General features: G+C 40.5%; 1 protein-coding gene across 3 annotated transcripts in view; it reads right to left on the bottom strand.

Moving 5' to 3' along the window:
- Positions 1–23,568, bottom strand: part of poc1b (POC1 centriolar protein B) — a 121,335-nt gene that overhangs the window by 59,305 nt on the left and 38,462 nt on the right. The window contains exon 11 of one of the 3 annotated variants that reach the window (XM_070550228.1): positions 4,267–4,962. The exons of the other annotated variants lie outside the window; for them this stretch is intronic. Coding sequence (XP_070406329.1) covers positions 4,951–4,962 — 12 coding nt within the window. The 3' untranslated portion in view covers positions 4,267–4,950. Of the gene's footprint in view, positions 1–4,266; positions 4,963–23,568 lie in introns of those variants that run through there. 3 annotated transcript variants of the gene reach the window in all.

Raw genomic sequence — 23,568 nt, 5'->3', positions numbered from 1 at the left:
CCCCAGAAACCTCTGTGTAATTCATACCCTCTCCAGTAGTGTTAGTTATACAGTGTTTGTAAAAGCCCCTCAGACATTGCTGACATGTTATCAGATGAAAAACTAAATTATCATATAGCCATGCCCTGATGTGGGGCTGGGGGGTGCGTCGACATGGTCGGGACATAGAAGGGGATGCGCGGCTAAATAAGTTTGGGAACTACTGCTTTGCTGCATTCCTCGGTTGTAACGAGTGCTTATTTCAGTCCAAGTTGCTCTTCTATCAGCTTGAATCAGTCGGCCCATTCTCCTCTGACCTCTAGCATCAACAAGGCATTTTGGCCCACAGGACTGCCGCATACTGGATGTTTTTCCCTTTTCACACCATTCTTTGTAAACCCTAGAAATGGTTGTGGGTGAAAATCCCAGTAACTGAGCAGATTGTGAAATATTCAGACCGGCCCATCGGGCACCAACAACCATGCCATGCTCAAAACTGCTTAAATCACCTTTCTTTCTCATTCTGACCTTCAGTTTTGAGTAGAGGTGAAAAAAATGATCGATTCTAAGATGCATCGTGATTCAGCCGTGCATGATTCCGCATCGATGCAGCAACGTGACATAATGAGATTCTCTCCCTATGTCTATGTCGGGGGTCCGCAACCGCGGCTCTGGAGCCGCATGCGGCTCTTCCATCCACCTGATGCGGCTCTCTGTGCTTGTAAAATAATGAATGGATATTTAAATAAAATGCTTTATATTTTACTGCATTAATTTTACATCTGTAAGCCAATTCTAAATGTAAAGATTGTCTGCGTAAACCTGAACAGTTCCAACCCGGTCTTACTGTGAGACCGGGTAGACGCGTCACGCTTGTGCGTAATCATATGCGTGTTCTGAGCTGACGAGGATGTGAGATTCTGGGATTCTCCTCAGCTCCTGGATGTGTCGCCACATTGGAGACAGGAACGAGTGCTATTCAGCCAAAGTTTCATAATCAGGGAGCATTTTCTAAGTGACAGGTCTCGCTTCAGTCGGAGGAATCTTCCTGCATGCGCTCTGGTTCTACTGGGGTCAAGTGAGCCGTCATTTGTGAGCCGCGGTCAAGCCAGCCTCATCTTATCCGCCGCGAAAATGTTGACTGCGGCTCACAAATGACGGCTCACTTGACCGCGGTCTGGTTCTGCGACGTGCTCCAAGCCCCTCTCCACATCTTCAGTTCACTGTGCGCCGTACATACGCGCTGACAGCGAGCTGCGCTGAGCTCCATGTCCAGCTCAGATGGGAATCTTTTCTTAAGTGATTTAGCTACATCTGCGATGTGCGAAACGAATAAAATGTTAGTTCGTCTGCATGCGCAGAGGCGGATTTAGCAATTTGGGGGCCCAAGGCGAAGACAGACGTGGGGCCCCTTACACAAAATTTTCAACAATCTTACCTTTAACTGGATTTGCGAAACTCTCCCCTCTTCTGACAGGAGTTATTTTCCCTTTTTATTAGTCCTCCTCTTTTTTCCTGTATTTCCCTCCTTTTGAGCGCTTTCAATATTTGCTCCTGTGCTTTTGCCTTTGTTTTTCTTTTTTTCTATTTCCCATTTTGGTCTGTTTTCCTCCCTTTAAACATTTCCATTGTCTTTCCTTTCTGCTTCCTTTTGATGTTTACATCGAGAAATGACGTCACTTTCAGAAGTGAAAATAAAAGCTTTTATGAAACTTTCAGCTTCTTTCTCTTATTGGAGCCACTAGGATAACTCAATTTCATGCTTAATGGTTTGACTATCGCTTTGAGTTGGTTACGAACGCTCCCACCTCTCTTCTTCTTCTTGTTTGTGGTCTTATGGCACTTGGCAAACAACCATTTGGTGCATTACCGCCACCAACTGGATTGGAGTGGAATGACTACTAATCACTTCCTGTTTATGCATCGCCGTCTTAATGACCCTCTTATGACCATAATTATAACAGGGCCGCCTGGTATTTTTTTTATCTTATGGCTGTAAAATTGTAATAAAAAGTACAAAGTGTGTGTAACTCTTCTCCTTTTTTCAGAAAAACCTCAGCTTTCAGTGTATGGTTTGTATTTAGAATTTATTTCTGTTAAAGCCTTTAAAAATCAGCTTAAAAGTGAAAAAAACAAAAGACAGATTTGAATTTTATTACATGTATTACTGAACAAGAACTTCAAAATTACTGGGTGAACAATTTGGAATGAACAATTTAAACTTTGATCTGTAATGCATCTATTCTTAAAAAAGTGTGAACCTTGGTATCTTTTTTTAGCAGTTTTTAAGAACATTTATTTTTGTAAACTTTCAGACGTTTTTTTTTTATGTGGTAGACCTTGAAGCAGTTTCTCTTCAGCTGCAGGCAGAGTCCTGCACACCTCACACCACCATGGGGTGCTTCTCTTGCACACCGTGCTGCTATACCAAAAACTTTTGTTTTAGCAAATGTAATTATTTATTGTAAAAAGATAAATAATGCTGGAATGAAGCCGAATCTTACAATTAGCAAATAATTGAGGGTTGTTCAAATAAAAAATAAAGACTGAACAAATGTTCATATCCTGGTTCACTGAAGATCTGTCCTTCTTCGTGGTCACTGTCTTCAGATATAAGCCTTCTGGGACATCTAATAGATCGTGTTGATTTTCTTTGAGGAATTTCCATGATTTCATGCTGGCTTTTTATGCTGATTAGCTTCCCCGTTCCGTTATCCGCTTTCACCGCAGCACTGCACTCTGTTTCAATCAGGCTATACAGCAGGATTTCCCCTCGTAGCGATATTTTCCATAACTCTGATTGCTTCATGCTAGGAAAGCTGTTTTTATGTTCTTTTAGGAACCGTTGGAATTATTTGAATCTGATCAGCCTTTCAAAAGTTATAAAACGGAGTATTTTGGATGACAAACAGCACGTCTCTGAATCTGTGTTGTGATTCGTTGCACTCAAGACAGGGAATCCCGGTGGCTACCGTAATGTATTGTATATGCATGAAAAGCCCCATTTTTAATCTTTTCAGCACTTTTAGAATTTTAATGATATCTTGAACGGTTCAGGAATTATGGTAACGAGAAGCATGTCCAATCCCGTCTGCGGCAACAGGTTGGTAATAAGAATATTGTGGCATTAACAGAGGGGTGCCGGCGGTCAGGGCTAGGAGGACCCCCAACACAAGGGGGCCCCAGGCGGCCGCCTACCTATGCCTAATGGTAAAACCACCTCTGTGCATGCATCGGGGTAATTCTTTCTATTCTTTCTCCGTCAAAATAAATAGTCAAAACTGGGAACTATCTGATCAACACATCACAAGCCCTGCTTTTAACGGTTTTGTTTTCTTGTGAAAATAGATATAATTAAACTTGATTAACACCAGAGCCAGGCGCACTACGCCGTTATCTCTGTCACTGTAAATGAGGGAAAAACAAAATGATCGGATCCTTTTCTGACCTTCCCCACCTACAAAGTTTAATTACAACAATCAAACGTGACAGAATCTGGATTTGTATTCTGAACAGTCTAAGCATGTTTTAAAAGAAACGTATGACAAAAGTGGCACCTGCTCAGTAAAACCACCAACAGGGTGAAAAATATCAAAGTATTGTAGGCAGAGACGGGTTACAACTTCTGGATCCATTTTATATAAATCATTTTATTGATTATCTTCTTATGAAAGATAACTTTGACGTACACGAGCGACCGGTACTGGCTGCTGTCTGAGGGTAGGCCCCGCCCACAATGCCGCGGCTGCTGCGGTGTTTTCTTTACTGTGGGAAATGGGTAATAATGGCTCTTTGATGGGAACAGGTTGCCGACCCCTGGTCTATGTCTATGCGAGGACAATAAAATTTTGAGGTATTACTTCTGGGGGCAGAGTTGCAATGACATGCGCACTGCGTTGTCCTAGAAGCAATTGGACAGGGATACAGGGCCAACATTACCAGTAATCAAAGATGTACCTGTTACATTTAAATCGGATGTCTGGGCTAATTTCTGTTTTGGGATCCTGGATGTGAAAGAATCACTTAACTCAGTATTTGTTTACTATTTTTAAGTTCAGTAATATTCTATCTTAAAGCTGCTCTACAGAAAACATTATTTCTTATATTAAGTAATTATAGGCAGCACACTTTAAACATGATTGCTCACTATAGTGAATAGATGAATGTTCTGTTTTTCAGGGATTTCGAAATCAAAAAGAAATTGAAAACTATTCTACTGCTTTTATTAAGTAATGAAAATTTTTGTGTGAAGAATCATGATGCATTTCAGACTCAAATCGAATCGCTAGGCAGATAATCGGAATCGGATCGAATCGTGAGGCAGGTAGAGATGCACACCACTAGCACAGATCCTTGCAATATGGGGCCGTGTGTTATCACGCTGCAACATGAGGTGATGGTCGTAGATGAATGGCACAACAATGGGCCTCAGGATCTCGTCACGTTACCTCTGTGCATTCAAAATGCCATCAATAAAATGCACCAGTGTTTGTTGTCCAAAACATACGCCTTCCTATACCAGTACCCCACCACCATCATGGGCTACTCGTTCCACATCGTTGACATCAGCAAACTGCTCATGCACACAACGCCACACACGCTGCCATCTGCCCTAAACATTGAAAACCGGGACTCATCTGTGAACAGAACACCTCTCCAACGTGCCAAACGCCATCGAATGTGAGTGTTTGCCCACTCAAGTCGGTTACGACATCGGACTGCAGTCAAGTACAGACCCCGATGAGGATGACGAGCATGCAGATGAGCTTCCCGGAGACAGTTTCTAACAGTTTGTACAGAAATTCTCTGGTTATGCAAACCGATTGTTGCTGCAGCTGTCTGAGCGGCCGGTCTCAGGCAATCCTGGAGGTGAACATGCTGGATGTGAAGGTCCTGAGCTAATGTGGTCACACGTGGTCTGCGGTTGTGAATGAGAGCACAAGAAGAATAATTCAGCTTTGGTTGTTTTCATCACGGTGGAACCTGGAAGCAAAAGTAACAGAATACTGAGTTTGGATGCAAAGAAAAGTTCTATAACCAGAGTGAACATCGACATGGCTTGCACACTATTGAGGGAGCTGGTAAACTTGAGACTTGAGACCCTGGAGGAGGTGTCTGAGAGGAGAATGCTAAAAAAGCTTCTCTCTATCATGGACAACCCCTCCCACCCCATGCACGCCCACATGATGGACCATCAAAGCAAACGCAGCAAAAGACTCATTGCCCCGAAAAGCAGAACTGACCGCCACAGGAAATCCTTCGTACCAGTGGCAATAGGATTGTTTAACTCTTCTTCACCCTGTAGGTGATTCTCCTAATACCTTTACCAAGGTTATTCTGTTCCCTCCCAGACTGTGCAATATCACCCAAGAGTTCTTATTGGAAATATATTTTTATCCCCCATCATATCATATGCTGCTACTACCCCTAATTCTATTACACAATACTTTAATCACTTTTGTGAATCACCTGCACCGATGGGCTTAATTACTTATTCACCAGGATACAGTCATGTATTTATTTGTTGAGTTATCCGATTGCTTGTTTTGCACTATCCTACAGGGTACTACTGTAGATCATTTATTTACTGTATATATTGTATATCTTATTTCTATTTCACCTGTTCCTTTGTCTCTCCTACTGCTTTAAGCATGTACATGACACAAGAATTTCCCTCAGGATAAATAAAGTTGTTCTTATCTTATCTTAAAGGCTACGAAATCACGGAATGATGGTGACCTGGCTTTGTTGCTACTGGACATGTAAGTAAAAATTTTTGTCCAACAATGTGGATCTTTTAACTTCATGGCTTATCAAGTATCAGTTGGTGTGAGCTAGAGTTAGCTCAGTGTTAGCACAGCCGGTTGAGTAAACAATTCAATTCAAGTTCAATTCAAGTTTATTTATATAACGCCAAATCACAACAAGAGTCGTCTCAAGGCACCTCACATAATAAACATTCCAATTCAGGTCAGTTCATTAAGCCAATCAGAAATAATGTTTCCTATATAAGGAACCCAGCAAATTGCATCAAGTCACTGACTAGTGTCAGTGACTATACAGCAATCCTCATACCAAGCAAGCATAAAGCGACAGTGGAGAGGAAAACTCCCTTTTAACAGGAAAAAACCTCCAGAGGATCCTGGCTCAGTATAAGCAGCCATCCTCCATGACTCACTGGGGATGGAGAAGACAGAGCAGACACACACACACACACACACACACACACACACACACACACACACACACACACGTAATGTGTGTACAGTTATATTGTGATGTCTTAGTAAATATTCAATTTGGTGAAAGATAAACTATATTGTATTTATCCTAGTGGATCTATAATTAAACGGATAAACTAGTATTAGCACATCAAATAAAAGGGAGAGCCGTCTTTACCGACTGTACACTTCACCTCCCTCTACTCCCCCACTTGTCCAGATTTAGGCTAACATCAGATTTTAACCATAGGCCCTATCAAATAAAAATGTTTTAAGCCTAGTCTTAAAAGTAGACAAAGTGTCTGGCTCACGGACTAAAGCTGGGAGCTGGTTCCACAGGAGAGGAGCCTGATAACTAAAAGATCTGTCTCCCATCCTAATTTTAGATATTCTTGGAATCACCAGTAGACCTGCAGTCTGAGAGCGAAGTGCTCGGTTAGGAACATATGGAACAATCAGATTCCTAATGTATGATGGACCTTGATTATTAAGAGCTTTATATGTGAGAAGAAGGATCTTAAAATCTATTCTGAATTTAACAGGTAGCCAATGTAGGGAAGCTAAGACAGGAGAGATATGATCTCTCTTTTTAATTCTCATCAGAACTCTAGATGCAGCATTTTGGACAAGCTGAAGACTTGTCCAAACACTTAACATGAACATACACATATCACTCTAGTTCTGATGCCTGCTGTTTGGTTAATGTTTACTATGAATGTATTCACACTTTGTAGCTCCAGATATGCTCAACCTAAATTAAGTTTATTTATTTTCACATTAGGCCCACATCTATGCCATGACACCTGCAGAGAGGCTGAGAGAAATTGTCTCTACCTTTAAACACATATTCAATTCAGAAAACACATTTTTATTGAGTCTCTTATTATATAAACAGCATTGGGTGCCCAAACTCAGTAGTTTTATTCGTGTCACAAATTGATTTGGAAAGGCCGGTGCATGTTAAGGGTCAGCAGCAGAACTCTGACCCTAGCATTTGCATTGTTCTCAAGGAAACTTCTACAAACACCACATCGGATTTCACTCAGACTGAATAAAAAACATTACAAATGGAAAGAATTAACATTTGATGCTTCTGCAAAAATCTAAACTAAAAATGTGACAGAAAAAATGAGGACCTCAGGCACATAGTTTAATGAAAACTCATAACTGAGGTCAATTATCTATTTTTTTATCTATCTCTGTAACTCTCAGTTCCTTCTTTTCATTATGAATCATTCAGCAACTCAAGTTCCTCTGGTTTCATTGTCAACCCTTTTTTCTACATCTTTCCCACTAGACTTCCTCCTTCTACTTCCACTTTCCTTTTTACTTAGTGCTAAAAGACAATGGTTTTGACTCTTTGTGAACTTGGGTAATCCTTAACAACATACCTCTAATTTTCCAAAACATTGTGCGTGTGTGTGTGTGTGTGTGTGTGTGTGTGTGTGTGAGTGTGTGTGTGTGTGTGTGTGTGTGTGTGTGTGTGTGTCACACCAAAGGCAACAATTGAGACAAGTTTATGTTTATGTTTAGTCAGAATTACTAAAGCCACAAACAACATAAGTTTTAAAGTGCTGCTTTGTTTCTGTAAAGTTAGAAACAATATATATAATGACTTCTGCCAAGGGCTGGGCGATATGGCCTAAAATCAATATTGCGATATATTGAGGATTTCACCTCGATAACGATAAATGAACAATAACTACAGGCATGCGCAGAAACAAAAGTTGTCCACTAGATGGAGCTGTCACATGTATCGTGTTGAGTGACATTTTTACGTGACTCAAGGTGGTACAGCTTCTTAAAGGGACATGAATGCTGCCAAAATACACGCATCGTTTAATTTTTTATTATCAGATTTATTGACATGGGAAAAATTATCACGATAAGAATCAGAAATGTCAATAAAGGTATATATGTTTGATTTATTGTCCAGCCCTACTTGTGCCACTAGTATTTTCCAGCATGTTTTACACCTTTTTTAGAAAACAAATACGTCAATTTGCCACAATGCTGATGCAGCATCAGGGAGTCTTAGGTCGTTTATAAGTGCTCAGACATTGGTGGTAATGTGGCACCATCGTGTTCTTTTTACAAATCATTACTCAATGGTGGTATAAAGGGGGTATAGGGGTGGTCTCTGCGCTACTGCGGACTTCCGTTTATCTTGAACATGATTTGCTTTTTATTGCAATCAAAGCCATGCTTGTTAAGTTATTTTGACAAGCCGCTCCTAACGGTGTCTATCCTCCGCAGTCGCTGTGCAGTCTCTGGCGATCTGAGCTCCAGCTCTAATGGAGAGAAGCTCCTGGAGCTCTGCATTGCTCCAGTTTATCATCTCAGCTGATTCTGTTTACAAAAGCAAGACTTAATGCCTATGTTTACTTTTATTTTCAAAATAGTTGCTGATTGGAGATCGGCAGTAACTCCCCACTTTATCATGACACCCCCCTCTGTTGCGCTAAGACATAATATGCAATCACAAGTTAGGTGTTGCAGCAATATTATTACCAGGCGTGGTGGCACAAATGCTTCAAATTTCTCGCAACACCACACTGCCACAGTGTATTCATATGACATACCGTGACGGCAGTATTACGTGGATTTTCCAGCATGGTGTGTCTTCTAAAAAGGGGCTTGCTTGTTATCTTTACAAAACAAACAAATATTATGGTAGCAGAGTGTTATGATGTTTTAAGCTGCTACTACTAGTTTGCGTGCCCGTGCACATGCATGGATTATATGATTATATTGTAAAAGGTGTGTTTTGTTGCCCAAGTCTCTTTTCACCAGGGCTGTGCTAACAGAGCTGGGGCTGAAACTTGTAAGGAGCACAACAGCAGTGGCACGCACATTTAGGAAGCCACTCGAGATGGTGGTGTTTAAAAACAGCGTTTCTTTGAGGAATTATATGATTTAATGGCCATTGGTTGATTCATGCGGTTATCAAACTCAGGTCTGAAGAATCTCTGTGTACACTATGTTGTCTATAGTGCTTGTCGGGGTGCCCTACTTGTTGAACGCAAACACCTTGGCTCCTTCCTGCTCTCCAACCTTCGGCTCAGCAACGTACAGCTGCCCATGGGAGAACATGGGAGAGCTTGTCGAAGGTCTGGCCCTGGAACTTGTTGATGGTCATGGCAAAAGCAGGCTTGATGGGGAACTGGCGTCTAGTGAAGGTGAAGGGAAGCTGATTGTCTAAGGGCACGATGGGGATCCTGGAGATGAGAACCTGTCTGTCAATGTGGGAGCTTATGATGACCTCAGCCTGGATGACATGGGGCTGAAATGCATTGATGATGAGCCTGGTGCCATTAGCCAGCCCAGATGATGGGTTGAGTTTACACATGAGCATGATGGGCATGGCCACCTTCAGAGTCAGGCGATGTGGTGGCATGCTCTGTGGCTGCAGAGAGTTATCAAACTCCACAGGATGTGCCACAGTATCAGCCTCCAAACCGATAAAAGCTGCTGTCTAATCAAAGGACTGTCTGAGACAGGTCTGGGACAACTGCACTGGACGTGGACGTACACACACACACACACACACACACACACACACACACACACACACACACACACACACACACACACACACACACACACACACTGGGCTGTTTTCATTGAGGCTTTGTGTTTCTAATGCACAGCAGAGACACTTTCGGATGCAGACAGAGCACGGAACCGAACCGGAACCGCTCAGAATACCGCTGCAGCACAGCTAATGTTTTAAAAAAGTTATCGAAGACTAAACTGCATACGGCCACTTCTGCCTTTAATTTTCTTGTTTTGTACTTCGAACATTGGTGCTAAACTAAAGGCTTGTTAGCTAAAATGTTAGCTTAACAACTGAGCTGCCAGATGCTAGCAGAAAATTACCGGAATGCATCCTTTCAAAATAAGACTGGCTCAAATTGAGCTCTGGCTCTAACAACAGTTATCCTCGTTTGAATGTGGTGAAATGACCAGCTGCACCTTCGTGCTGTGAACCTGTTTCCGGCTTCACAGACGATCATGTAACCAACGTTACTTATGAAGCCAACAGCCCAGACGAAGCCATCCGAGATGTGCTGCGTCGGGGCTGCAAGGCAGTGGGGTTCTGGGAACAACATCATCATGACAACGCACCATGGCAATGTTTCCGGCTTCAGAGATGACCACGTTTCTTTAATTATATAGATGATGAAAAAGAAAACAGCAAGTTTTAAAATTAAGTGCCTCCTTGTGGCTAGCTGGCAGCAGTACACTTAATCTCCTCATCATAAATAATATTAATATAGCTTAAGAATAATTTTAGCCCTTCGAGTATTTTATTTCAGGTGTTGACTTTAATTTACTCAGCTCTTACTGCTGTGTTTAAAGTACTTATCTTGTAATATGTTCAGCTGTAACTAGTTACGTGGTGCTAATTGAATATCATGACTGTGTACAGCTGACATTGTGGGACATTCATCTTCATACCTCAAGTGCACAGACTATGGTTCCAAAAACCCAACATGGCAGCCCCTGATGCATCAGTTATCTTTCTTTCTCAGTGTTGAACACTTTAAATGTCTCAGGAACCAACAACAAAGACCGCATGGCAACCAATCTAAACAGTATCCATGTTGATGACATACATCTAGCATTAGGGGAGTATTTTTAAGGATGTTTTTAATAGACTAATGTCTCACTGCAAAGCTTCCTCAAACAGAAGAGGAAATGAGGCTTTCATCGACAAATTCAGAAACTTGCTGATGTAGTTCTTCAACTACTTTCCCACCAAGGACAAATTCCTTCACATTAAGGAAGTGAATGAGCGTCATTGTGGCTTTGCAGGGGATTAGCCCATTTTAAAGCTCCTTACAAAGATTTACCAACATTACTCACATTTTATTGAACATTCTCACCCACACATTTACAGGCAGCTAAAGTAAAAATCAAAGCTCAACCTTGGGAGAAAGATTCCTTGACCTTCAAAAAATCCAATTATTCTGTTTATACTAATATTGAAAAACGAAAAACTGTGTATTGAAATTTAGCCAATGTAATGTCCACTTAGCAACACAAATCAATTAAACCTACACATCGAAAAGCCTTTTCATATCATTTTGTCACAAAGTTCTCAGTGTTTTGTCACTGGTACTCATCAAATAGTTAAAGAGCAAGTCACCCCCTACCAGATTCTTACTCAACTCCCACTTCCTGTTTGAAAAATGCAACAAATGCTGTTGCCTAGCAGACCGAGAGGGTGGAGCCACTAACAAATACACACACATGACATTGTGACATCATAATGTACCATCTAACATCATAGTGTACCTCTTAGCCAATAGCAACGGCAGATTTAAATTCAAATGCAGTGCAGAGTTTTTACCTGACAACGGTGCAACACTGACAGTTTTAGGCAGAATATTTAAATTTTAACTAAGATGCACTAAAGTGCCGAATTATTGACTACACGTGTCTGCAACACGATCAGACACTCATTTATATAGTTTATCAGCAAAAAACATGTTGATTTGGAGTGACTTGCTCTTAAACCAGACTCACCATGCAGAGCTTCAACTACTAAGTTCTCCTTTGTGGTTGATGAGTGTCAGGTGCACTCCATCTAGAGAAACGGTCAAGCTCAGTCTGTGATGCTGAAATTGGAGAATCTGTCTAAAAGGAAATAAACTAGGAACATTTTCTTATTTCCTACACAGTTTTGAAAATCAATACCACCTGATGCACCTGATGCCAGTACTCTGAACTTTGTTTGGCAATACTGTAAAAAATGTAGGTGTGACTTTTGATAAGAATTTTAATTTTTGCAAGTTGAGTAAGTAGTCAAATCAAGCTTTTATCACCTTTGTCTTTTAACTATGGTTAAACCTTTTTATGCCAAATTGATCTTGAGCAGGCCATGCATGCTTTTCTCAGCTCCAGGATCGACTGCTCCAATGCTCTCATGGGCAACTCTCAGCAAGCTGCAGCTGATCCAAAACACGGCCGCTGGAATTTTAACTGACACCCTCAGATACGAACACATCATTTTTATTTTGTCTGCCCTCCATTGGCTGCCTGTTTGTTTTCGAATAGATTTTAAGCTCTTATTGTTTGTTTGTAATGGTCTGGCCCCATTCTACATCTCAGACTTGTTGAGTTTCAGCACTAGCAGTAGATACCTATGGTCTTCTTCCCAGTTTCTTTTAAACATTCCAAGAACAAGATATAAACACTCATGCAACGGGGCTTTCTGTGTAGCAGCACCCTGAATGTGGAACCAGCTCCCTCTGGACTTACGCTCCATCTCTCCCTGGCCTTTTCAAATCTAAACTGAAAACCTTCCTATTCAGGGATGCCTAAAATGCACAGTGATGTGGACTTTTATTAGTGTTTTTATCTCACTTGGCCTTATCGTCTGATTTGTGTTTTTTTATGCTTTCTTTTGATTTTTGTTTTTATACCATCTGTTAAGCAATTTGGCTGTCTAGTTGATTGTTTTAAATGGCTATATAACCAATCAATGACGATGATGACACTGATGCAGTAAACAACCCTGCTTTATATGTGTTCTGACATGTGAAAAATCTAGCTGAAGCTGTTTCACAGGTGCATGGATAAACATACCTCCAACAAAACGATCCAAGCTAGTTCTAACCTGATGGGGGCTTATCTTTTCATAGACAGACACTTATCAGCTACAAGATCGATCACGGTTTGTCAACCATAATGGGCTATGTTTGTGTAGTGTTAGGCTGCTCCAATACAGCTGAACGACTTGAGAAGTTGTTGCTAACCAAAAAAGGAACATGCATGGGGAAAACACATTAGTAAAGCCACCAAAGTTCTGATGTTTTTACTGGATTTATTTTACTTATCTTCAAATATGGTTATTAGACCCTGCACAGGATGTGATGTCATGGCAGAGTGATCTACATTCTTCATGTACTATGTCTGTTTTAATCCACATTGAGGCTGCGCATTCATAGCCAACAAAAATAAATAAATGAGTTTGCCAAACAAAATAATTGAATACCAGCATTCTTGTCTGTGATTTATGCGAGGATCAGCTTTGTCGTTCTGATCTTAAAAGAGGTATTGGACCAACAGACCACACATATTAATGGTGGGTGACAATGCAGTCATCACTGTGACTATAACTATATGTTACACAGCAAGTTGAAATGTCAGCAACATTTCATAATGATAGATCACTATCAGCAGCTAGCTAAACGACTGACAAGACAAACTATCTTACTGGGATGATATGATGAATGTGTGGGGGTGTAAAGGAGTAGAGTGATGCTGGTGTATTTGACTGACAGCTGGAACAGTGGGCTGTTGGAGGTCATGCTGTGTCTTTGCCCTTCATAGTGCAAGCAGGAGGGGAGCAGAGAGAGCTGCCCCGGGCCCTGGCAGCCACAGGGGGGCTTTGTGGACCGTCAAGCCCGTTTGCTGCACTGGAAAACGATGGAAGCCTGAACGCTGAAGTTTACTGAAAATCCACACATAGATCAATACCTGCCTTTAGAATTTCATCCAACAACAGAACATATTATCATCAGAACTCTCTTGCATCAGTCTGAAAGCATCGCCAGCAGGGGAAAAAAGAACGTATAAAACAAGGCTCTTCAGACCTGCCGATACCCAAACTGGGCTTCTGTCAAGACGGCCTCCTGGAAAACACAGAACCGGAGGAGAAGAACAGATCCAACAATATTCTTTCTCCACATGTAGCAGCAGTAGCTGAGAAGCTCCAAAAGATTTTCTCCAAACAACATCTTGGTGTACTTCAAAACCACCTGACAGAAATTGACTGAGATACAACACCCACACACAAACTGAGTGGTGTGGTATACACAGTCCAGTGCAGTGAGGAGTTTTCAGGGGTCTGCAACATGTGGCTCTTTTTAAGTTTGTATCTATGTCACAATATGAAGGATGATTAGAGCTGTGGTTTTAGGTTCATGTAAGTGTGTGACAGAGTGATGCTGATGTAACAAACAGAGTGGTGAGTTTGCTCTAAGTTTATTAATCACATCAGACAGTGTGATCTTTTTACAAGATGCCCCAGAAAAATGTAAAATTTTTAACCGTATTCAAGCAAGATGCTGAAGGAAATAAAGGTTTTGCACACAATAAGGGCATTCATTCCCATTACTTGTGCCCAGGTAGAGTACAATTAGAACTAAACATAAGGGCTTGCCTTTGATGAAAACACAATAAAAGACAGAGTAAATGGCCTCATTTTTATGCTTGACAATCTATTAAGATAGAAGTATTGGCTTTACTTTTCAATGTGAAATAGGTATTGATGTCTCAAAATAATTATTTAAAAAGTCTCACATAGTCTTGTCCAATTAAGTTAAAAGTGTGGTTCACTGAAAATCATTTTTAAATGATTATTTCTGATATCTTCCTGATTATAATCGGTTACGCTGAGTTTTTCATGGAGGCTGAACATGAAAATAGTCTCCTACACCTATCTCCTGCATTAACTTCTGATAGAAAACATACGGTGAATCTCTAGGATTAGAAAAGCCTGACAGATCTACGTCACACTGTCACTTAAAGATATTAGCCAGAGGCAAAAATCCTTTGAATGGCATGTGTAAAAAGTATTAAAACTAGGACTCCATCATCTCATCGCATCACCCCCATCCTGCAACAACTTCACTGGCTGCCCATTAAACAGAGAATCAGTTTCAAAATTCTGCTCATCACATTCAAAGCTCTCCATAACCTGGATCCATCCTACATTTTTGATCTCCTTCACATCACCACTCCTGTCCGTGCTCTTCGTTCCTCTACTGCTCCTCAACTCTCGGCTCCCTCCGCTCGCCTTGTCACCTTGGGGAGTAGAGCATTCGGCCGCTCTGCTCTCTTCCCCGTAATCTATGCACCACTCATTCTCTCACATTTTTAAATCAAAACTCAAAACCCACCTCTTCACACATGCTTTCACCACATAGCTTTAATACATTGTTTTAAATTTTAGCATCCTAGTGTTCTTACTTGTTTCTGTACTGTTTATCTTGTTTTATTATTTTTTCCCCATTGTTGTAAAGTGTCCTTGGGTGTCATGAAAGGTGACGTTAAATGAAATGTATAATTAAAACCTCAGATGAAAAAGGTTTTCGGATTTTCACAGCTGGAATTTTAAGAAAATCTGACAAACGCGAGAAGAACAGAAACACAAAAAACTGTAGGCGTGAGCAGAAGCGCTCCTCAAAAGTTCTCACCTGATGTGAACCGAGGAGCAACGGGCAGCGCGCAAATTTCGTGAGCGATCCACTTTGCGGCGCTTCGCAGCTGGTGTGTTCCGGGCGTTAGCGTTATAGCAGAGAACAATGTGTCATCAGTCAGATGTAGCTTCTGAAGCCTCTGCTAGTCGGTCAGATTTGTTTTTTCTCTGGGAAACGACGACAAGAACGGATATTGGATTACCGGAGAAGTTCAACCGAACTCCAAACCCCGTTAGCTGGATATCACTACCAGCAGTGCAGACATGTTTTTGACCGTTTGACTCACAAGACACACTCGATTTGGACACCAGCGAGAATTCTGTTCATCTTCACAACCAAAATCTGTACTGTTTATTTACTTTTGTTAAATATTTCATTTCTGTGCTTGTAGCGCATCCACCGGGAGCTCTAAGCTGGCGAGTTATCAGCTGGTCTTAGCGCAGTCATACTGTCCCAATATAATTCAATAATCTACAGATGAATAAAACAATGTGCTGACAGTTTTACCACTGTGTGTGTCAAGCATTTCATTGTCCAATTTCTATCAGTTGCTTGGGTTATCTACTGTAAATTATATTGTCATCAAGAACCTATCAAACATATATACTATACTAATATATATAGATATAGATATTACTGTATATGTTTCTTTCTATGTGTTTTTGCACAAAAAAAATGGTTTGGAACCTTTTTAGATTTAGGGTGAAACCAAACTTACTGGAGTTCAGTATTTACACTTAAAAGATGAACTGGTACCATATGGAGCTCTCAGGTAAAACCTGTTTAACAGGAAGGTCATCTAGACTCTTACCGCTTAAAACACAATCCAGGATATTACTGGAAATGTAAACAACTGAGAGAGAAAACAAGAAGAAAGAAGGACAAAAAAAAACAATGAGTCAAATGTACAAGGTGATGGCACAATTCATTCAAATGGTGTAATTTTGTGATACTCTGTATGTTTGTACACATCTTAACCCTAACCCCAAAACAATAAGTATTATTAAATTTAGCATATTAGATCAAACTAATACTAACATACTAAGTGTCAAATTAATAAAAGAAAAAGTGTGCCAAAGCTGATGGGTAGCAGGAAATGAGAAAGACTGCAGTGAGCTGCATGGCCACACATGCCCATTAATCAGCTTTAGCACTTAGACTAATACCACTAAGGCTGTAAAGCACTTGTGGGAAACTCATTCTCCATTCAGAACAACCCACTGCTAATTGTTAATAGTCCAGTTGTAAGGCAATGCACGCTCTAAGACTTAGCCAACGAGCTAACCTTCCGTTCCCACACATACCGGGACGACAGCCACCAAGAAGCACTTAAGTATCTTTAACCAGAACCTTACTTCTGAACTACAATTCACTAGTGCTCTGGCTCTAACAATCCTAAATACCATATAATCACACATTTTGGCATAGAAATAAGCAATCTTTGATTGAATGGATTCAATTTGTTTAAAAAAATAAATTCTTAGATGATCAAACGATCCTGAAAGCCTATGAAGAATGATCCAAATTTGCTGGCATCTACATCAGAATGTTTAAATATTTTAGTATGTAAGTAAAATTTATCTATATAGCACTTCACAAAGTGCTTCACATAGATCAAAACAAAACAAGGCATGAAGTCATAAAATCATAATGAGCTTAAAACAAATAAATAAAAATCTGAACAACAAAGTCATCAAATACCATAATTATTACAAATTTGAATAAAAAGAAAAAAAAGAAAATAAAAGATTTAGGTTAAAGCAGCTTTAAATAAAAAGATCTTCTTCTGTTTTTTAAAAGTGTCCAGTCTGTCAACGCTACGTATGGATAAAGGAAGGTCATTCCAAAGTCGAGGTGCAAGAGCCTAGAAGGAGCGATCACCATGACTTTTATATCTGGTTTTTGGAACTTCTAGAAGGTTCTGGTGTGTGGACCTGAGGGCTTCGGGTTGGAGCATAAGGCTTTAACAATTTGGTACTGTGAGGAGGAGCTTGACCATAACTGAAAGTTATAGTCAGGATTCTAAAATGAACTCTAAAGTTTATGGGTAACCGGTGCAGAGACAGGAGTGATGTGTGCTCTTCTGTTTGCTCCAGTTAAGAGCCTTGTTGTAGAGTTCTGGACCAACTTAAGGCGGTCAAGGGCTTTTTTGTTAAAACATGTGAAGAGTGTGTTACAGTAATCTAGACAGGAGGAGATAAAGGCATGGAGAACCATTTCAAGTTCATGTTTTGACACCAACCTTCTCAGTTTGGAGACATTTCTTAAAGTATCTTTCCAGAGTTTTTCCCCTTTCAGAAATTTTTCAGAAATCCGTAAAAGTGATTATCTTACTGTGATATAATGTAAGCAATATGTCTTTTTTTGTGTGTGGCAAGCATTCCCCCTGTCCCGCAGAGCTCAGTGCTCAGTGAGGACACTGAGCAACGACCAGAACTAATCAATAGCATTAGATTATTGCTTACATGCTTTAAATTTAAGGAACACCTCGGCTGATGTAGAGTTGATGAACTGTTCACAGACAAGTAAGTCTCTGGAATATAAATATATGAGAACACAGCATGACATGAGAATAATACGTGTAAAGCAACATGTTTTAGCTCTGTTTGTCAGCTACAGAAGCTCATTTATAAACTTGAAACGTGAAGTCGCCATCTTTAAAATACGAACGAAGAAATTACTTGTGTGGTATGCTCCGATGGTGCCATCGGATAAGATAAATACTCTGGAAAGAGACTTTAAGTGATAAAAGTAGTCATCTTCTAGCCAGCTGGTGATAGCTGATAGACTAGTATTTCAGACAGTTTATAGAACTCAGAATCCTTAAAGGAGCAGTACAGCTGAATATCATCTGCATATAGGTGATAAGAGATAGGGCTGGACGATGATTCAGTAGTTCAATATATCTATCGATAGACATGTGGTGCAATAGATAAAAAACTGGTCGATAAAACTTCGATAAAAAAGTTTCCTTTTTTCTTTATAGCCTATCAGGAAGCAGCATACTAGACTGACTACTTGTTCCTAACCAATCAATACCACAGACTCAGCACGCTACGTCACCAGGCCCTCCCCTCTCAAACCAAAAGACAGCGAGAGGCAGCCGCAGCAAGATGTCTAGTCGACTCGTCACGATAACGACAACAAATAAAATAGACCTTATTTTATAAACAATTTTTTCATCTCGCCTGCTGCACCACGTTCAGCTTTTGCTTCCTGCCTCTCTGCTCAGCCACTGCTTTAGCTCCGAGGCGCATGCACAGTGGTGGCCATCCAGCTCAGCCTTCATCATCGGAGAAAGTGTCGAGTCCCAACATATCTGAAAAGTTTAGGAGCATTAATTATACTAATTCAAAAGAAAGCCACGTAGTGCAAACTCTGCAAAGCGAAACTCTCACAGGAGCACATTGGCGATGCACGAGCATTTTAAGAGGAAGAACAGAGTCGCCTCTGTAAGTTTACCTCTTGTTAGCTGCTAACATCAACAGAGTTACTTGTATTTATAGCTGCAGCAATACCAGTAGAGACGGTGATGTTATTACCTTTAGAACACGTTTGTATGTCACATATTTTTGCTCTAATTACAAACGCTAATGATTTATCTCATCCTGCTACGTTACAGTGGAGCTTACAGACAAATATATGACAACAACCATCAACCAGGCTGGAAAAGAAGAGTTACACAACTTTTATGGTGTGTGTGTGTGTGTGTGTGTGTGTGTGTGTGTGTGTGTGTGTGTGTGTGTGTGTGTGTGTGTGTGTGTGTGTGTGTGTGTGTGTGTGTGTGTGTGTGTGTGTGTCAGTTTCTCTCTGGATACAAATAAAATAAACTGTAGAATAAAATGCATTTATAATAAAATAAAAAGGTTGCTGGCTGAACAATCAAGAAACTAATATTTTTAAAGCATAAAACATTTTCTTTGTGTTAAATCTTAACCCACTTTATTTGATTTAACACAACTATTAATCTGGTAAATAAAGTAAATAATTTCAATATCTTTTATCTTAATGCTAAAGCAGACCCTCAGAGCTGTTGATGGTCCCTGACTGCTGACGTGTGGACCAGCCGTGCTACAGAGGCGTACCTTGGTGTGTCCTGCTATTTCCTGAGTTAAGATTGGAAGATGAAGCGCTTCAACCTTGCCACCATGCCTCTTATGAACACAAGTTTTTGTTGGTTTTAGGTGCCTACCTCCATTTGACTGTAGCATTTGTATTAACAGGTTATGAAGTTAATTAAAGTTGTTTGATAAGCTATCATCTTGTCTTTATTATTAGATGGCCCATAGCTGATCACACTTCAGACTGGAAGCTAATGATTAGAGCATCCTGGAGCAATAAGCTAAACTTTTATAAATTACACGATTGGTCTACTACTAAAATAGTCGTTTGTGGCAGCCCTAAAAATGTTGCAGTGAAAAGAGGTGGAGAAAAAAATCAAAATACCAAAAATAAAAAGGCCAGGGGTGCACGCAAAATATTTTCTACAATTTTTAAAATATTTTTCAATAATTATCGATATCGATCAATATAAAACATTTTTTATCGATATACTTTTTTTCTATATCATCCAGCCCTAATAAGAGACATTATGAAAATTGTCAATTATCTGTCTAAGAGGGTATATATATGTACAATAGAAACAAGGGTGAACCAAAAGCAGAGCCTTGGGGTACCCCACAAAACGGATCTGGCATGATTTGGTTTATACAGACACTGTAACTTCTGTCAGAAGGGTACAATCTAAACCAGTCTAGGAGACATTTTAGGGAGAAAACAGTGAATGACTTATTATCAATGTAAGCCATGAATTACAGCATTTAGAAGTTCAAACATACAAGTACAAGACTACATCTAAGGTTCTTTTCACAGTGTTTTAACCTGAACATGAACCTGGGAATGGCTGTTGCTCATTTAAGGAGTCCAACTTCTTATCAATTATCACCATCATTTATTCTTTTATAAAGCACTACCAATCGGTGTACCAATCAAGGTAGACCAAAGTGGTGAACACAACAAAGTAATCGCAACAGAGAAGATAAAAGTGAAGAATAAAATAAGAAATCCATAACATACACAGATTAAAAACTGAAATAAAAGCACCCTATAAAAAACAAATAAGATACTAAAAAGGCCAATCACTAATTGACAGAACGTGAGAAGAGGTGCAGAAAAAGCCTAGCCTTGAAACACTGCAATGAGGGAGTTTAATCTCAAGAGGCAGTTGGGTCCAGAGTCTAGGTGCAAAAATCGAGAAAGCTTTGGTCACCCATTGTGCTGTTGGGACCTCCAAGAAACTGTGATCGGCTGATTAAAGAGATCTCGAAGGGACGTGTTTAGAAAGCAAAACTGAGATGTAGGATAGGGGAGATGTGTTCCCTTCTCTTTAACCCAGAAACAAATCTAGCTGCTGAATTGTGAACTAACTGCAGCATCATAAACAATCGTGGAGAGATTGCCTCCAAACATCAATGTGAATAGTGAGCAAGCAACAGAGAAAAAGTCGGAACAAGAGGAGGCTCGTGCTTCACTTGAAAGTGGGTTTGAGAAAAGAAAAACACCCCAGCTGCTACCCTCCTGCTCATGGCACAAAAAAGTCTCGATGTGGACTGGAGATTACATTTTTCATCGGCCCTGATTACCATTTGTTGAATGTCTTGTTAACTGACAGTCAGCACTGCTAAAAAAGGAGTAGTTAACTGACCAGCTGGTGGTTGTATATTGTCTCAGGTTTATAGCCTATCAATCTATGCTTCTCTGTTATATTCCTATAATCAACCCTGGTAAGTGCAGAAGTCCCAACTGTACCTAGGGGGTTGATGTACTTCCTCTAATTATATTTTGAACTTAGCAGTCAAAGCAAACAAACATATATTGCCAATGTTTTTGTAAAATAATAGGAAAATAAAATTAAAATGAATTATGTCAAATTCAAGGCAGCATCGGGCAAAAAAATACAGAAACCGGCAACAAAGTATTCCTCTCCAGGATGTGGATATATGAATGGCTCCCTCACAGGTGGACTATGAGCTTAACAGGTGGGGGATGGCAGAGAGTAGTGGTGTGGTTTAACCTGGGAGGGAGGTAGTGTTGTTTTACAGCTGCACATCCGGAGGGTTGCCTGTGGCTTGGTCTGCTCACAGGAAACGTATCCATTTTCTCTCTCCTTTCCCAGAAATCCAACCTACAGTCTCAGCTTTTTTCTCCTTGTGAACAGAAGTGTTACACCTGGAACACACCAGCTGGGAAGCGCCATGTTATTCGTGCGCTGTCCGCTCCTCCTCTGTTCACATCAGGCAAGAATTTTCGACAAGCCCTTCTGCCCACGCATACTGTTTACCAAACCCCCCTACCCCACCCCCGTTCACTTGTTCTGTGTGTGTGTGTGTGTGTGTGTGTGTGTGTGTGTGTGTGTGTGTGTGTGTGTGTGTGTGTGTGTGTGTGTGTGTGTGTGTGTGTGTGTGTGACAAGTTTGCCCCACTTGTTGATGTCACAAACTGCGCTGATCCTTCTGTTTTGTAGACCAGTTCTGTTCTAAATGGTTAATAAATGAATTAGTAAATAACTAATGTTTGTGGTAGTGTACAATGCTATTAGAATTAAACATATTTGTTTATATTCACATTCATTAAATCCATGTTTTGCTGTAAAAATTGCATTTGAAATTAAGGAAATGCTGTGTTTCTCCACAGGAGTGTGTGTGTTCATTTTCATCTCTCTGGTCTGTTTATATACACAAAAAAATATCACATTAATCAGTCACGGCGTTTGATTTTCATTTTTTTCTTTTATTTTGTTAAATTGACTGACCTGCCTCTTCAGCTTTGGTTTGACTTCCAGCCAGAATTGACGTGGCTCACTCACGGCTCACGTCGAAATGATCGCTGCATGGTGCGAGTCTTCGTGGTGCTTCGCAGCTGATGTGACCGAGAGCGTAGGTTAACAAGGGCACTGATTAGAAGCGCTCGTCGTTCCACGGTGCTTCGCGTTGCATCGTCGCGCTGCCGCGTCTGGTGTGTTTCGGGCATAAGGTAGGTCATTCATATTAGCTTCCTTAAACAGTCCAAGGACACTTAAAACAGAATTAACATTGTGGAAGGCAATGCAACAAACAAACTGATGAATTAAACACAACAATCCTTACATCGCCGAGTTCAAAACGTCATTAAGCAAAAACAAAAATCGATTTCAACATGACAGCACCGTCGTGTCTTGGTTAACCTTAGCCTGCATCAGTCAATCCCTGCAGGTGGATCTGTCTAAACTGAGGGAAAGAAAAGCATAAACAAAAGTTGTGCAGAACAAATCAATGTTTTATTCTTCTGCAGACGGAGATGAGCCTTACAGAAATAAACCCGGCCAGCAGAGCTGTGAGGAGTCTTATCTGCCTACGCGGTTCACTGGGCCACATCCTCTCTGCCTCCACCAAGGCAGAAAATAGCATCAGTGAGCAGCCCCGCCAGACGTTAGGTAGCCTGTTAGTTCCACATGTACTACACATACACAGGCTTCACAGCAGTTACCCAAACACACAGTGAAGCTTATTTTTTAACCACATAGAAAGGGTCTCAATAAAACACCTACTGACTGTTCAACTGAAATGCTGCTATGATTTTAAGAAAACACAATGAGACTGGTGAGAAATTCTGAGGTTGAATTGTTTTAAAAGACCCTTTGAAGCTTTGCCAAAAGGGTTCCTCAAGTCAATATTTTCTCTTTGAGAACACTGTCAACAGTCATTTAGCTCCACATTAAAACACTTTTATGAATTAAGAGTCAAACGTGTTGAAAACTCATAAAACAGAATGTGACCATGGTTTTAGGTGGAGTAGTAGTTAAATATGCATTTTATTGTAATGGTTCATGCATGAACCATTTACTAAAGCAACTTGAGGATTTCATGGTGAAAAATGGAAAAGCACGGACTTGCAGAGGTCTGCAAACAATCATATCCTAAAGACAGTATCTCACTGAGCAGGGTCTGTTGGCGACAAAAAGTGAACAGGAAAGAACCTGCTTTTCACTCAGAGCTCCAGCATTCCTCTTTGGAGAAAGGAAAAGCTTCCAAAAGGTTTCTAGAAGGACAACCATTTCTAACCACTTCTAAAAAGCACACCAACGCAAGCCTGGAGTTAAGACACTTGAAAGACTCTCAG

This window comes from Nothobranchius furzeri, chromosome 4, assembly GCF_043380555.1.
Source record: "Nothobranchius furzeri strain GRZ-AD chromosome 4, NfurGRZ-RIMD1, whole genome shotgun sequence".
In the NCBI taxonomy this organism is placed as follows: Eukaryota; Metazoa; Chordata; class Actinopteri; order Cyprinodontiformes; family Nothobranchiidae; genus Nothobranchius; species Nothobranchius furzeri.
The sequence above is the reverse complement of the archived record's forward strand: the minus strand, read 5'-3'. Positions and strand labels throughout refer to the sequence as shown.